Source organism: Lolium rigidum, chromosome 2 (genome assembly GCF_022539505.1).
Source record: "Lolium rigidum isolate FL_2022 chromosome 2, APGP_CSIRO_Lrig_0.1, whole genome shotgun sequence".
NCBI classification, from domain to species: domain Eukaryota; kingdom Viridiplantae; phylum Streptophyta; class Magnoliopsida; order Poales; family Poaceae; genus Lolium; species Lolium rigidum.
The window spans coordinates 53,216,168-53,233,368 of record NC_061509.1 but is presented as its reverse complement, the minus strand read 5'-3'; the positions used below and the strand labels follow the sequence as shown (position 1 = coordinate 53,233,368).

Here is a 17,201-nt window from a genome sequence, read left to right as displayed (position 1 = left end):
ACTCAGAGAGAACTGCATGCCTGCATCCATGTTTCCTCCTACACCTGAAGGAAGAGATGGTACGGTCACCCCAACCAAATCATTGATTAGTCGATGATCAGCATGCACATACCAATGCCAGGCCAACTGGACCATCTCCTCATTCACTCATGTGCTAGTTTATAGTGTGATGCAGCCATTTCTGCATACATGCATGCATCACCAAGGACCATGGACCAGTACTCCAATGGCAGCAGTGCAGTGGAGTACTAAAGATTCACCTTTACAAGGAGAGCTGCCACTCGGACCTGGCCACAAGAGAGAGAGAGAGAAAAGAGAAGGTATAGTGGTGGTGATGGTGAGGGAAGAGGGGAGGAGGGCACTGCCATGACCCTCTGGCCATGTTGGAGTTTACCTTAGTGGTTTTTTTTTTTTTTTGAGAAACACAGTACAAACGCAGACGCTCACATACACGCGTATGCACTCACCCCTATGAACGCACACACGCACACCCTACCCCTATGAGCACCTCCGGAAGACTGAGCCGGCGGATTGGATCTTGAAATTGACGAAGTCACCACGAGCGCCTCGCCGTCGACGGGAACGTCGCCTCCCACTGAATGAATATTCCGCCTTTATGAGACACACAGATGTCAAACCTGGGGTTTGAACTCTGGTGGGCTGGGGATACAACCATCCTCCTAACCACCCAACCTCAGGTTGGTTCTCTTACCTTAGTGGTTTTGGAGGAGCACCTGGGTGGGTCCCCTTTTCTTCTTAACAGGGGTTTGCATTATGCAGCGCTGTTTTTTTTTTTTTTTTGAGGGAAATGCAGGTAGGCCTGGAATTAAAACTCGAAACTTGCGAGCTAAATGAGTAACTCGTGACTCGACTTGTCTCGACTCGAACTCGGTGTATAACGAGCCAAGCCGAGTTTCATATTTTGTCGTTAAACGAGTTCAAGCTAAACGAGCCGAGTTCATCGAACTCGCGAGTAGATGAACTCGCGAGTAGCTCGTTTAGCTCGGTAAAAATGAATTCGGCCCTAGCCCACCAAAATGCGCAAGTATATTTGTGGTTTCTCAACTTGGCAATCTTATGTTGATGATATACTGATCGTTGTTGTTTATATTTTTGTGGTACCATAGTTGTAATGCCTGTTGTTCATCATTTATCCCCAAATATTCGGGGAAAATGCATTGTACATTTTACATGTTCTATTTGACAGTTTTAAATGAGCTACTCATGAGTTACTCGCGAGCTTTGCGAGTCGAGCCGAGTTTCAAATCCGGACTCGATTGTTAAACGAGTCGAGTCGAGCTAACTCAATTGTTGATCGAGCTTTAGCGAGTCAAGCCGAGCTGGCTCGGCTCGGCTCGAATTCCAGCCCTAAATGCAGGCCTGTTAGACAAACATCATTGCAGCTGCTTGCTTGATTGGTAGAACACCTGCTAGGGTGTTGGAGTTGGAGGTCTGTGAGACATAAGACAGTGTATCAGTTTCTGGATTGTGCAAAATTACAATGAAGCTGAAACTATAGATGAACAGTGTACAGGAAAAAGGAGATGATGGCAACTGATTATCACAAGATGTGCTTTGCATCACAGAACAGTACTACATGGCAACAGCTGGGTGACAAAACTTGTAAATTTCCCATTGATGAATTGTAAGTGAAGTGGGTAACCAGCTCATCTAGATTTTGATACACATCCAGGAAAAAAGATAATACGTCAGTTTCTGAGCTGTCCGAATTCTACTGAAGCTGGAACTAGATGCAGTTTCTGAGCTGTCCGAATTCTACTGAAGCTGGAACTAGATGCAATAGTGTACATGGAACAAAAGGAGATAATGTAAACTGATCATCACAAGATGTGCTTTGCATCACACTATCATATGGCAACAGTTGGGGAACATGACTTTGAAATAACCAAATTATACTGAAGCTGATATCAGACGCAAATACTGCACAGAGAAAAAGAGATAACAGAAACTGATCATCACAAGATGAGCTGTGCATCACAGTACAGTATTATATGGGAACAGCTGGGAACATGAGGTATTTGCCATAAACACAACCAACAAACAGTATGTACATGTAAAAATGTGCAATGGTACCTAGTATCATACACACAAACAAATAAATTCATGGACTTCTTTGATCCAACAATGTCTTTTACACTACAAATGAAGTGAATCTATACACCAGCAAGAAAATTTCTGGAAAAAAAGGTATTAGGCTATGCTACTTGTCCACATGGTCTTCATATTTCTGACCAACCTCTGATCACTCACGATCAGATATTGCGGTGAATGTTATGGAGCATCGTGTTGTCTCTTGAGACAACAAAGGAGAATTCTGTGCCATGATGGTGGATATCAGCTTGGAGGATGGAGCGAAAGCTAAGTTATTTTCTCTCCTCATGCTCCTGATCTTAAGGTCCATGAAGTCGCTAATTGTAGCTGGCTTGCTTATATTCCCAGAGTCAACATCCTTTTCGCCTGTTAGCATCTCGACGACGGCTGACATAGTGGGTCGATGCCTTGTGACATCTTGTGTACACAAAAGCCCAATTATCAGGAACCTGCAGGCTTGTACAACATCCAAGTCATCGCCCAAAGAACTGTCTATGATTTTCTCCAAATCTCCTCGTTCATAATACATCCATGTCTGCAATAGGAGAACCCCATTGGTGACTTCCGGAAACTGTAGCAGCAAAAACATAAGTTCATAATTAGAAGATTTGCTCCCTAGCATACTGCATAAAATTAGGATTGTATGCTGCATTAATAACGTCAGACTCCTGGTTAGTGTCTACACAAGCTCTAAGGCTTGGTTTACAACTTCACATCTCATCGGATTCACAATCAAAACAATGTACAGCAAGTTATCTACTGTAGCACATCGTTAGCCGAGCCAGACAGCTACAATATCCAAACTACCAACACCATCCGTTTCAATCGCTGATGACTCTATCTCGTATTTTAACAATGCGAATATTTAGGCTTTCAATCAGAAAAAAGGTAATTGTCGAAGAAAAAATGTAGAAAAAGGGTAGCAGCTAATGTGCATCGTAATGGTAATAATTTTTCATATTGTAGTACTAATTTAATAAATGAAAATTTGAGATGGCACAGCTAACATTCTGAAATGCAAGAATGGCATGCATAGACAGTAGACCTCATATAGGAATTAAAGACCGCTTTTATGCACACCAAATTAAAGAAGTACGATTATCAACTGGAATACAATTTGGCTCATAGGTGTAGATGCACCCATTGCCCAAAAAGTATATTTCAAACTGTCTAAAAATTCTGAGAAAAATATATGGGAGTACATCTAGACATTCCAAGTTCACACACAAAGAATTGCAAAGAAATGACATTTTTTGTGGCCTATGTAAAAAACACAATTTCTGGTGCTCCAAAATAGCTTTTCAAGAGACAATTTTTTTGTCTTTTTTACACAGAACACACAAAATATCTTATTTTCGCAAAACTTCGTAATGAACATAAAATGTCCAGATGCACACCTGAGAATTTTTTAGGAATTTTGTAACATTATGAAATAAAATTAAAATGCAATTTTCTTAATAGGTGCATCAAGTCCTATGAGCGAAAACACCATGTCCCATTATCAACCACTCAAATAATATCACAAAATAATGTAAGCCTAGAAATATAAGAAATTTAACTTTTTAGCAATAAGGAATGGCGAAACAAGAGAAACAAATATGGTACTGTATTTCTTCTAACCTTTTCAAGAAGCATCTGGTCTTCATAGGATAGTCTTGTACTCGTGTTTGATCTCCCACTAACTATTTCTAGAAGTAGAACGCCAAAGCTATAAACATCTGATTTCCGTGTTACTTGTCCTCGAATGGCATACTCGGGAGCCAAGTAACCTCTGTCAAGTAACACTGAGTAAGTAATGCCACAAGTTTATCAGGCCATAGTTATTAATTATGAATAACTATGTCACTATTTGGTTGTTCAATTGCATTGCCTTAGATTCTCCTCTGAAATAGTGGTTGCATCATATGTGAAAGGGATTCTTTTGGGACTAAATATTAGATGAATCATCCAACAACTTGAAAAGCATATTATAAGCACTAGCTTCCAAAGGTACAAAAGATAAAATGATGAAAATAAACATGCACTGTGGATGGTAGAATTCCATAGGAAAAGTTCACTTACAATGTTCCTGCAACCCGCGTGCTAATATGTGATGCATTTGGAGGTAGAAGCTTTGCCAAACCGAAATCAGAAATTTTGGGAGTGAGATCCTTATCAAGAAGTATATTGCTTGCTTTGATATCGCGGTGAACAATGTGGGGATTGACAGAGTCATGGAGGTATGCTAATCCCCGGGCGATACCAATGCAAATATTTACTCTACTTCTCCAATTGAACTGGATGTTGCTGCGGCCAGAACCTAATAAGAAATAAAAAGAGAAAATCTAAGAAACGTAAGAATATCTAGACCTTATATAGCAAATATGTGAACTGAAAACATTACTGTGGAAAGGATTTAAGTAACCAAGAATTACCTAGAAGTGTTTGTGCAAGGCTATTATTTTCGAGATAATTGTAGACAAGGATCCTCTTGTTTCCTTCCACACAATAGCCATAAAGGCTGACAAGATTACCATGAGATATGTTGGAAATTGCCATAAGTTCGTTCATAAACTCCTTTAGTCCTTGTCTTGACTCTACAGATAACACCTTGGCAGCAATAAGTTTTCCATTCTTTAGCCGGCCCTGCACCATTGTATTATCAAACTTTAAACACATGTACTTTTGTTCCCTTAGAATTTCAAGGTCTTAATAATCGAAGTTTATGCATATTACCTTATACACAGATCCAAAACCCCCTTCACCAATCTTATTGGATGGGTTAAAATTTTCTGTTGCTCTTACTATCTCCTTATAAGTGTATCTTGTTGTATTAGTACCAGAAGGGATGTCTGTACAAAATCGGTAAAATTATTAAGATATGGAACATATCAAGGGAGAAGGCAACCATATCTGTTCCACAGAAGTGTGTAGAGTGCAGTCTGTAAGAGATATGTACCTTCATTATGCTCAGAAATTTGTTGGCGTGTTGCCCACTTATTGCGAAAGATAGAACAACAATCCATTGCTTCAACTCTCGAACTATATATGCCCCTCAGCTGCCAGTCCAAAAAAATATGCTTGCACTTACAATAGGCACACAAACATTTCCTCAGCCTTAAACAACTGTCATCATATCCTGAAAAGAAAGAATGACACTTGTGGTTACAACCAAGAGAACTATACTGAATGAGTCTACAGTAGCCACCAATTACTGTGGACCATCGTGTTCAACTAGTTGTCCGTTTGTGGGGCTCCTAGTTTAGCTAGATGGTTTGAGTTCGTTGCACTGGTTTCTGGCCAGTTTTTTTTTTCCTAATTAACTTGGTAACTCTAGTATTTCTTGTATAGAGATTTGAAGAGCTCCCGTGTTTTGGGATTTGTCAGGAAAGAAACTGTGGATGGTGTTATATTCCAGCACCGAGTATGAGTAAGTATTATTTGGTCAGTAAGTAGTAACTATTTGCAGAACAAAGCATGCACATTCTGTCTTGCAAAAACATAGTGCAAATCCTACTTCCGCAAGAAGGACCTCCCATTGCACTTCCACATTTGCAACCAGCAGCCAAATCAGGGACTATTTTCTTATAGATTAACTACTCGCTCTTCCTTTTTTGCAGAGAAGAGCAGAATCGCTGATGTATGAGTTTTTTTATCAGGGAAGCATACCCAGCTTCTAGATGACCAGCTGAAAGCAACTAGCTAACCTATACCGGACTACAAATAATACTAGGTCAACTATAATAACATAACTACTTTTTTCGAAGCGTGGTGCATTATGGGTTTTTGTCTATCAGTGTCCCAGCCTGCGACGGCTGCTCTAAATTTTATATTCTAACCACTTGCTTAATGAATGAGCTGAGCGTTTTCCATATAGTCCTTTATTAATTGACATTTCGGAATTTTCTATTCAGCGAGATGTCATTCTTGGATACCAGTTGGAAAGTCTCCTAGTATTTTCAGGTCAAAAAATATGTCATTCTTGGACAGGCACCACCTGGTGGATGATTGCCATCAAGATGGCCAACTAATGTCAGCAAAAAATGGTAATGTCTTTGTCTGGACAAAGATGATTTTATACTCTAGCTACCTCTGCTACCAGTACGACAAATCTATGGTTGACCTGATACACGCAATAATTTAATGCATGATTATTGCGAAAAGGTTCCACCCCGTCATCTGTGATTCACACAGCCTACACATTTCAGCTGTCCAATATTTCTTGACCCCTAATCTGCGTTCACACAGCCTCTACATTTCAGCTGTACAACACACGCAATAATCTAGGGGCTGCTTGGCATGGCCACAGGTATTCAGTGTTAAATAAATCTATCTGTTAGACTAGTTTACTTTAGATAACGTATTTGTGTTTACGGTTTCATCTAGCAAGGTTGTTAGGTATTTTATCCGGTTGGCTGTGTGCATCTATTGATGCAGAGGCCAGGGCTACACTCCCATATCAAAAAAAAGGTATTTTATCCGGTTGTTTTGGTTATAAACTTATGACATGGTCTGCGCGTTGAACCACGTTTTCAGGATTGGCTGGACAACACGTTCTGATCATGGGGATGGCATGATCAGGTCAGGAACGTGGCGATCGCGCGGCATGCTTGCTTGCCCTTGGAATAAAAGGAGAAACCGAAAAGGCAGCAAGCTGCACGCTGCGCAAAAACATTGTCTGAGTTTATCGTGAGATGGAGTGTGAGCCTGTGAGGTAGACGATCAATTGCAGGTGCTGGCATTCGGGTAGCTCAAGTTGAACAAAATACCGGTAAGCACACCAATTCTACTGCATCCAACCCAAGTGGGGCCTTAATTAACGTAAAGCGATCAAAACCGTTAAACGAGTGTAAGATTGTCAACTATCGCACAGGGCAAGGTAGGAAACTGCAATTTTCATCAGCGGGCAGGGGAGTCGTACGAGCACAAAAAAGGTGTTTTCTATTCAGCGAGATGTAACTTTTAGATGAAAAAGAAAAGGTGAAAAAGAAAAGGTGTGATTCTTGGACAGACGTCACTTTGTGGATGATTGCCATCCAAGACGCTCAGCTAATTTTCGATAAAGGACGCTTTTTTACTCAAAGAGTTTTAAGATTGCACCTGGCGTCTGCATAACTAAGATGCCCACACCGCCGGTCGAATCCAAACGTATCAAAAAGAGATGGTCAGCTAATGTCAGCGAAAGATGCTGATATGTTTGTCTGGACAAAGATGATTTTATAGTCTATACCTTCAGACAAATCTATGATTCAACTAATGTATCCGACACGCAACAATTCAATGCATGATAAGGCTGAATCGCTGAAAGGTCCGCCATCCATCCCACCCCCGTCATATGCGTTCACACAGCCCTCCACATTTCAGCTATGGCACAGGGAAACTGGCGAACGATTGCAAGACTGTGCGATCACAGAGGGGGAAAAAGGTACAGAAGTGCAATTTCCATCAGCTAGCAGGTCTAGTAGTAGGAGCAGAATCCGAGCCGAATTCAGTCTGCTACGGACGGACGCTGGACCTTTCGGTCCCACGAATTCCTCCAGATATCGCTCTGATCAGCAGCAAGCGCTAGAGAAAGCAGGCTGGAGCTGGAAGGACAAGGACCCCTCCTAACCCCTTGCTCAAGAGCAAAAGTATAGAATCAAAACGGTAAGCGGAGAAGTAGCAAACTGACCTGACCAATTCGCGGCTCAATCCGGACCAGCGGACGGAACAGGACGAGTGCAACGCGGAGCCGAGAGCGCAGGCCGGCGGCTCAAGGGACGCGCCGGAAAAGGTGCGTAAATCCGGCTGGAAGGCCCGCCACCACTGAAGCTCGTGAGCGGCCGCGATGTCTCGGAGTCTAGGAAAACGAGCGCCGCCCTTGGACTTGACGCAGCGGCGGCGACGGCAGCTGGGGAGCGAGCGTAAGCTGGGAGGAGGAGGAGGAGGAGGATGAGGGATGCGGGTGGGAAATGGCGGCGTTGGGTGGAGTGTGGCGGGTTAAGGTTCCAACGGCGGTACAAATTGACTTCTTGGCTGCCGCGGTTACGCGGAAGGGAGGAAGGAGGAAGAGACCGGGCACGTGGGCGACTCTCCAAGTCGCGATGGGAAGCCGGCTGGACCGGTCAAAACAACAAAGCCGTGTTGCATGTCTCTGTCTGGCTGGGGTGTGGACGGGACCCGACGACGCTACTGCACAGTCCGGTCGGGCTCGACTCGCGCGCGTCCTCACCGTGACTGTTTACTCGCTGGTCGGAACCTTATTTGTGATCGGGAGTCAGCTTGACTCGACTCGACTCGGGTACAAACAAACATCTCAAAAGAAAATACTGTATATGCAAACAACGTCATTTTTCTTGCGACGACGAGGAGTAGCGAGTCGGTGTCACAAACAGGAAAAGAAAGGAGCATGCACGAAAAACGAGGGTACATAAACTGGACACACGCATAAAACGTTTCTCGGTGACGGGTCCAAGGAAACCAAACAGCTCATGTCTTGTGTTGTGCCGGGTTCTTCTCTGTAGATAATCACGCGCGCCAGCAAACGGAATCACGACCCACGGTAACCAACCAACAAATCAGGGCACTAAAGTAGAGCCTAGTTGATATACTGTGTATAGTATCTTATCGACGACACCGGTGATCGGCGAAGTTTCCATGTTGATATGTTCGGCCGCCTGCCATCACATGCTGTTGAGATATGGAGTACTTTTTTTTATCTGAAACCCAAAATAGACCGTAGAGGCTCACACATACGTACGTATACCCAGCCTATAAACGCACACACGTATGAGCACCTTCGAAAACTGAGTCTAATTAAGAAACTGATTCTGCGGTTTTAAGATTGGCGAAGTCACCACGGACGCCTCAACGTCAATGGAAACACCGCCTCTCACGGAAGAAATATTCCACCTTTTAATGAGACACTAAAGTATCAAATTTAGGATTTTAACCCTGATGGGCTAGGGATTCTGTTGGGCTCCTAAGTCCTAACTCCTAACCATCTAAACATAGGTTGATTCTCTTGAGACGTGGATTACTACTACTTTTGTTATGATGGAAATAGAGACTGTGGTATTGTACTCGCCCTTATCAAATTAATCGGCGTGGATTTATCTACATTAGCAAAGAAAACGTTCACTCACGTGTGTGATTAAAGAGATGAAGCCGAGGACGTGGGCATAGCCCAGTGGTTGGGGTCGCAGTGGCGCACCCCAATGACCAGAGTTCGAATCTTGTCAGGAGCGAATTTCTGGAATTCTCACGCTGAGGTCCCGCTTCTACTATATCATTTAGTGTCTAGTTCCTCCTAGCACTAATTCATTTTTTTTAAAGAGACGAAGCCAAAAAAAAATATGTTCTCCATTTCCTCCCAAAGCTTGCTTCTGTGCTCTCTTCTTTTCTAAAACGAGACAAAATCCTTGCCTCAATCTAGGAGTATTAATTATTAACAAAGAAAAAATTATGCAGTTAATTTACAAAAAACAGTGCAAAAACCAACTCAAACATACCAAAGTGAAAAGCCCGAAGATTCTCCCAACACACAACAATCACGGTCCTTGCACTACAACAAAATCCTCCCATGACATTTGGATTTTCTCCCACAGCCTGCTCGTGCAATTATAGGCCAAATATTTCAATCAAAAAAGTGGTGCCAAAGATTGTACCAAAATGACAATGTTCTGATTTGCTCGTTAATGTATCAATATTTTTTTTCTTTCAAAATGGAACCCCTATGTTCTGCATCAAAATGATGCACACATATTTATTAATTAATATTAATGTAGCAATTGTTGTGTGAGTGGAGCAAACGACATGTCAATGTCAATATGTCATGGCCGGCCTCGAACTAGCATGGTATGTGATAATCTAGGGCAGCCATGGCCAAAAACTCTATGACACCCTTTATCATTTTTTTTAAATAACCATGTGACATAGTATCGCCATAGATAAATACGATTATTATCTATGACAGAGTGATCTATTCAATTTATCTGTGACATAGTATCCATTCTCCTGCCACCATCACAGGAAGCCGGCGGGTAAAGCTCCTCCTTGTAGTGTGGCGGGCTCTTATCTCCAAACGACTTGTTGCAGGGGGTTTCTTGGTCCTGAAATGGTGGGATCTCTAGCCGGAGCTTCACGGTGGCCGTGGACTGCGCGGCTCATCCGGTGGAGAAGGACACCGGGGCGGTGGCCTCGGACTTTTTCGGTGACCTTGACGATCGTCTGGCTCATGTCCGCGTGGTAGGGGTGGTGGTGGTTTCCAAAAAAAAAAAATCTGAACTTAAGTTTTTTGGGTACTGTGTTAAGGAAGATGCTCTGACGAGATCCTGAATGGACGGGGGTATGTAATTAATATAGGCAACCGATTGATTTTGTACAGCTTGTACAGACCCCGCGCTGTCGATCTCCATCTCTTCCGCGTCTCGGTCTTCGACTCGGCTACTGAACCTGCGCGGCGTCCCTCTAGTCCTGCCGGTGCCGGTGCCGGAGCCCTCTCCATTGATCCGCGTGTCCCAAAGCTGTAGCCCTGCTCCGGCCGCTGCCGTCATCGGCCGTGCCTTCACTGTGGTGCCTACCCGCCATTCCTGACCGTGCCCAAGCGTTCCTGCTGAGCACCCTGCTTATTTCGCCCCCTCCCGCGGTCCCGCCCTCTCTCTCCCTCGCCGAGCACCGCCGCATGCCGCTGCAAAAGCTCGCCTCCAGCCAGCTTCTGATCACCCCGGCACCTCGCACCGCTCCCAATCGGCTGATAGCTCCACGACATCTGGAGCACGCCAGGAAGTGTCCACGGCCTTCGCTCTAGGAAGTGGCCGGCGTACCACGTTTGCATATCTTCCGCAATCACTACTGCAAGTGCACAGGTTTGGCCTCTCTTTCTGAGCTCTTTTCAGCAATTGGCATCATAGACAGACGGGTCAATACATTACCTTCCCCTTTGTTCAGGGTGAACAAGCAGATCGGCCCCGCAGCTTACATCGAAGACCCAGGTCCTAGACTGACTCCAAGGTAATTTGTCCTCTATTCTAGTAATAGGTATCCTCAAGAGTAAATCTAATCGATTCATGCCTAACAAAATTCCAATTGCTGAAGTTAGGGATTAATTAACCAATTAGGGATCAATTTATTTTATCCAATTTCATTGTATATGAATGGTACAAAAAGGCTGAACACATTCTCATCTAGACCAACGTCATCTTAGAAAAAGGCTGAACACATTCTCATCTAGACATACTATGAGGTGTTCGCGATTCCAATGGTGCCCGAGAAAATTATCCCAGTCAAGAAGCCTTCCAATTCTGAAGAGCTAAGTCAATTCTCAGGACCATATTGCCTCAATGAGTTGTTCTTGTTACTGGAAGATACACCACCAGTCAAGGATTTGGAAGAGGAGTACGAAGATGGACCATCGGAATTGTCATCTCTAGAAACCATTGAAGAGGAAACAATTGAAGAGGACGACTTACTGGCGATATCCGCACTTTCACCAATTGAGTGTACAGGCAAGCAAGACGATCCAGAAGCAGAATGGCCACCATCCTCATGGATGCTAGACGTGTTCTCATCTAGTACAAAACAATGGCAAAAGAGGTTATTTGTCCGTCAAGGTGAGGCTTTGGAGACAGTGGCCACTGTGCGACTAGATAGGTTGAACCCAACAGAATGGGGGCCGAGGTGGCGCTATAGTGTGTACTGGGAAGGAGCACTCTATGTGCATTGTCGTGGTGCATTTGTGGTGAGGTATACATCACAAAGGCTTACAACCCGTCCTTCTGAATTCTGGCATTAGTGGTGGCTTTCACACGTGAATTGTTCAGCACAAACATTGCATGAGAAAATGTTCTTAAACATATTCTTTTTATTTTGCAGGTTGTTGCTACAAGATGGTAAGTACCAACTAGTGAAAACACCAATAAATATTGAGGAAAGCGAACATGCAGAACCTTATTTAGGGAAATCGGAAAAGGGGATTTACTTTGCAACAGTTCACTGTCACTCTCAACTTCGGGTTTGGATTTTCAATGTATCAGGTGGTCAGATATCTTGGGAGTTGAAGCATCACATTGATCTTAATCCACAGACAATGATATACCAGCCTAAGGTGATTAATGAAACTTGGTTCTTATATGGTGATAATGATGAAGATGGAACCAATAAAATCCTCGGGCGTGAGAATTGTGAATGGAACTCCAATGACGACAACATTCTCAATATTGATGATGATTATGAATTTTCCAACAGCTATTATTCTTTCCTTGGATTTCACCCCTATAAAGAGATTGTTTTCTTAGAGGTATCATCATTTAGAGGAGTGGCTTATCATCTGAATAGCTCAAAAGTCCAGTACCTGGGCAAATTCCGCCCAAAGGATTATTATCAGGGACATTCAAATGGCATATATGAATCATTTCCATACACCCCTTGCATGGTTGGGGAGCTTTCAGAATGTGGTTGAGATTATTCCTTTACTGCTTGGCTTGGGATTTGGTGGTTTGGGTGGAGGGTCGGGGGTAAAGAGTAAAGAGCCAAAAGTTTAACCAGACTGATGTTGGGTGGTTTTGTTTTAGTAAAGTGCTAGAACTACTTATAATCGCCATTTGTAAACTGCCTTCTGGGTCATTTTGTGAACGTGATCATCTTATAAGTACATTCATTATTTGGGAGGTGATCTCTTACTATTTATGCATTTTATTTAGCTAATTGATTCTTATTGTAGTACCAGGATATGTTCTTGTTTCATGTCTACGTTTCTTCACGCTCTTGTTCAGTTTTAAACATGCACAAGTAGATATGTGTGTGCCACTAGAATCTGAATCCTAGTCAAATTCTGCACCCCAATGAAATCTTTGGCGAAGTGTTGCTTATTTTTACTAGCCGGTATTAATTAGTTGATTAGATTCAGCTGTGGGCTAAGGACATCTCCAACCGGACGACCCAAACGGACGCGCTGGGCCGTCCGTTTTGGACCGTTTGGGTGGCCGCGCGGACACGCGGACAGCGGCCCGTGTCCGCGTGTCCGTTTGGATCGCACGCGGCGACCCAAAGAGACGCCACGTGGTTCGTCTTCCTTGCGCGGCGCTGCGCCATGGCAGGCCTCGACGGGACAGCCATGGTGGGCGGTGGAACGCGCGGGAAAGTTCCCGCGCGCACCAAGGTTCCAGCGCGCGCTCGCGCCCAAGTTTCCCGCCAGGCCGCCGGCTATAAAAGACGGCGGCGGTCTCACACAGACCGCATCACCATCCTCTCCCCCTCCACCTTCTCCGGTGCCATGCCGCGCACCTTGCAGGCCACGTGGGCCAAGCTCTCCCTCGCCGCCCGGGCCAGGTTCCCGCGGACGGAGGAGGAGGAGCGCGCGGACTCGCGGTGGGTCGCCGACGACGAGGCGCTCCGCGTCGCTGCCGAGGCGGCGGTAAAGAAGGCCGGCGACGCGGAGATGGTGGAGGCGGCCGCGGACGGCTGGCACGAGACCGCGGACGGCTGGTACGAGGCCGCGGAGGAGGGGACGGCCGCCGCGGAGGAGCCCGTCGACGAGGAGGACCTCGCGCTGGCGAACATCAACGCCGCCATCGAGGAGCGTCTCGCCGACCTCACGCGCGTGACGAAGGAGCACGAGGCCACCTGGCGGGCCGGCCGCCGCCGATTAGGCGACCTCCTCGGCCAGAAGAACGAGCTGCTCGCTATGCGAGCAGCCCGTCACCTCATCCAGATGCCCTCGCCCGAGCGGCGCGCCCGGGAGGATGCTGAGTCGGCGGAGCGCGGCCGGCAAGACCGCATGCGCCGGCGGCAGGAGAACCACGAGGCCCAGGCCCCCGCCCGCGTCCGCCTGGAGGCGCGCACCGCTGTGGAACGCGCCGCCCTGCAGGAGGTGGAGCTATGCGGGAAGCGGATGATTCCGCCGCAGGAGGTGGAGCGCGCTCGCGCCCGAGGTGCGCGGACGGAAATGAGGAGGATGAAGGCCTCCGCCGAAGCCGCCGCTACCGCCGCCCGCGCCGCCGCCGCCGCCGCGCCACCCAGCCCGTAAGCTGAGGTGGAATCCTCACGCGTACAGGCCGGCCGCGTCGAGTGAAATCCACGGCCCCGACGGCGAGCCGACGAGGAGTCGCCGGCGAGACCGCCGGCCCCGTACGTATTTAGGATAGAAGTAGGAGCTAAAAAAAATTGTAATGGGTTTTTTTAATGAAAAAATTGTTTATGTCTATGACACGCGGGTCAGGGGCGGACGTGAGCGACCAGCCTTTCGCGTCCGCGGCCACGCAAACCCGGCCAAGATTTGGGCCGGGTTTGCGTCGATCCGGACGCCGCGGGCATCCGTTTTAGGGATGGATCCGCGCTGGGCCAGGTTTTTGTCCGACTGGACCCATCCGGACGCGCAGGCGCGGGATGGGTCGCCCGGTTGGAGATGCCCTAACTGCTGCATACTCTGGCAACATTATTAATGAATCATGAAGTCGATTTCTTGGATGTCTACCCTGAATTGTTAAGTATGCAATTTGGCTTCAATGGTTCTGCACAAAGTGTGTGCAAAATTAGGAAAACGAAACTGCTACCCATACGACAGATGATCATACGATTTTGGTACGACATCTCATCCAACGCTAGTGCTGCATGCAACGGGCGTGATCAATGCTTCTTATGAATCGTCGTACCAAAATCGGACAAGTTTTGTCGCGTGTATAGCATCACTTAGGAAAACTACTGCGTGCACTGGGACAACTGCTTTCGTTCATCGCTGGAATTATGAAAGGAGCTAGCTAGCTAAACATTCTTAGCTTCCACCGTGGATCGTTTTGCTTTTGTTCAGAACATGGAGCATCAGGCCTACGCGATGACTCTAATTTTTTCTCAAACTGATCCTCCACAGGTTTCCATTCTTTGTTTAAAAGTTTTTTATAGTGAATAGAAATTCCCAGATATTTAAATGGTAACGAGCCAACCTCACACCTAAAGATTTGTCGATAGTCTTGCTGTATATCCTTAGCTTTACCAAAGCAAAATATCTCACTCTTATGAAAGTTGATTTTCAGACCCGACGGTTGCTCAAACAAGCATAGAATAAGCTTCATATTAGCAACTTTCTCTACATCATGCTCCATAAAAAGAATCGTGTCATCGACATATTGTAGAATTGATACCCCACCTTCTACAAGGTGGTCTATCAATCCCCCGACTTGTCCATTCTCTTTCGTCCTTGCAATGAGAATAGCCAACATGTCCGCAACAATATTAAAAAGCATGGGCGAGAGGGGATCACCCTGTCGGAGACCTTCCAAAGTTTGAAAATAATGACCTATGTCATCATTCACTCTTATACCGACACTTCCCCCTTGAACAAACCTCGCCACCCAATCACACCACATAGGTGGAAAACCTTTCATACGCATAGCTTGCTGTAAAAATGCCAAATTCACCTTATCATAAGCCTTCTCAAAATCTATCTTAAAAATGATACCATCCATTTTTTTTCCTATGAAGTTCATGGATGGTTTCGTGAAGCACAACAACTCCCTCTAAAATATTTCTTCCTGGAATAAACGCAAATTGTATTGGTCTAATTACCTTATACGCCAAAGCAGTCACTCTATTTGTGCCAACCTTAGTAAAAATCTTGAAACTAACATTCAACAAACAGATAGGCCTATATTGCTCTATTCTACTAGCATCTTCTTTTTTAGGGAGAAGTGTGATCACACCAAAATTTAATTTAAATAGAGGCAAATCACTAGTCCGCAACTGCACAAACATGGCCATCAGATCCTCCTTTATCACTTCCCAATTTTTTTGGTAAAACTCCGCTGGCAAGCCGTCTTGCCCGGGAGCTTTATTTCTCTCTATTTGCATTACCGCTTCCTTCACCTCATCCTCCGTAAATACCGCCGTTAGAAGTGATTGTTCTTCCCTACATGAGCTAGACTACCCGTATCAACCAAAAGAGGAGTATGATCCGATCCTGTACGAGTCAGGGCACGTACAGTTACTAAAGGAAACTTCTGTTCCCATTAAACATATGCTAAAATCCGATCTAACTTCTCATATGTAGGCGTATCTCGTCTGCTGGCCCAGGTAAACTCTCTACCTGAAAGAGCTATCTCTCTCAAATCAAGATTCTCAATTATTGCATTAAAAATAACATGCCAACGAGCAAGTTGTCATTGTTCTTCTCCTCTTTTCGTCTAATTATGTTGAAATCCCCTCCAACCATCAAAGGCAGTGTTTCATTATCACAAATTCTAACCAACTCTGCTAGAAAAGCTGGCTTATTTGCATCTTGCGCTGCCCCATAAACAGCAACAAAAGCCCATTCAAACGCATCCGAATTATTTTTGAGATAAAACTTAACACAAAAAATCACCAGAGACCACATTCCTCATAGTAAATATGTGTGTTCCTAAACCCCGCAAGAATACCACCAGAGCGCCCTTGTGGAGGTAAAACAAACCAACTAAAATCGAACCCAGCAGACAAATGTCGAAGAAAAGGAGCGGAGAAGTTACCCCGACCAGTTTCGGAAATAACAACAAAGTCCAGACAATGCTCCCTGACCGATTCATTAATAGTAAGATGTTTAGCTGAATCTCCTAACCCATCACTATTCCAAATAAAGCCTTTCATCTTTTTCGTTTTTGTATTTTAATGATACGTGCACTCCTTCTAACCGGCACCCTAACCTCCATCTCTTTCTTCTTAATTCTAGCTAACTCGCCTAGGTATCCGACAATATAATAAATCGTATGTAGCATAATTGAAAATCCAATTTTCATCAAAGAGCCCGTGTAGAAATTTGAAGAATAATGCAGTAATTTCTTTGTGCTCCAAACAGAAAAAGAAGAGCTGTGTAGCAAATCATCGGATCAACCCTTTTTTATTGTGAGATACTAAGTTCGAGTGCCAACCGGTGGCCGATTTTAATCAGGCCCGGTTCTGTCTGTGTGGTGCTTAGTTTGGACCGGCTGGCATCCTGGCCTACATGGGCCACTTAACCGCGCACGAGTAGGTCAGCTGCCCAAAGCTCCGCAGCCGTTTCTCGTCGATCTTCGCCCCCGTACACGTGAGGATGGATCCGACGGAAGCCCTGCCCGACGACGCGCTCGCCAACATCCTCCGCCGCCTCGAGCCCTGCAACCTCGCCG

At 45.2% G+C, this 17,201-nt stretch overlaps 1 protein-coding gene across 1 annotated transcript; it reads right to left on the bottom strand.

The window, feature by feature from the left end:
• Positions 1-2,117: 2,117 nt before the first annotated feature.
• On the bottom strand, positions 2,118-7,832 carry LOC124691753 (cold-responsive protein kinase 1-like). The gene is made up of 7 exons (XM_047225025.1): positions 7,789-7,832; positions 5,051-5,234; positions 4,828-4,943; positions 4,527-4,737; positions 4,174-4,411; positions 3,733-3,883; positions 2,118-2,683 (listed from the first exon to the last, which is right to left on the bottom strand). Exons 2-7 carry the CDS (start codon positions 5,115-5,117, stop codon positions 2,264-2,266), a joined length of 1,203 nt encoding a protein of 400 aa, XP_047080981.1. The 5' UTR covers positions 5,118-5,234; positions 7,789-7,832; the 3' UTR covers positions 2,118-2,263.
• Between the last annotated feature and the right edge of the window lie 9,369 nt (positions 7,833-17,201).

What these genes read in the sequence shown, in the direction of transcription:
- LOC124691753 (XM_047225025.1), bottom strand. Translation starts at nt 5,117, where the DNA reads ATGGATTGTTGTTCTATCTTTCGCAATAAGTGGGCAACACGCCAACAA. An exon ending in CCTTGCACAAACACTTCTAG is followed by an intron (nt 4,412 to 4,526) that starts GTAATTCTTGGT and finishes ATTTCTTATTAG; the next exon opens with GTTCTGGCCGCAGCAACATC. An exon ending in ACGCGGGTTGCAGGAACATT is followed by an intron (nt 3,884 to 4,173) that starts GTAAGTGAACTT and finishes GTTACTTGACAG; the next exon opens with AGGTTACTTGGCTCCCGAGT.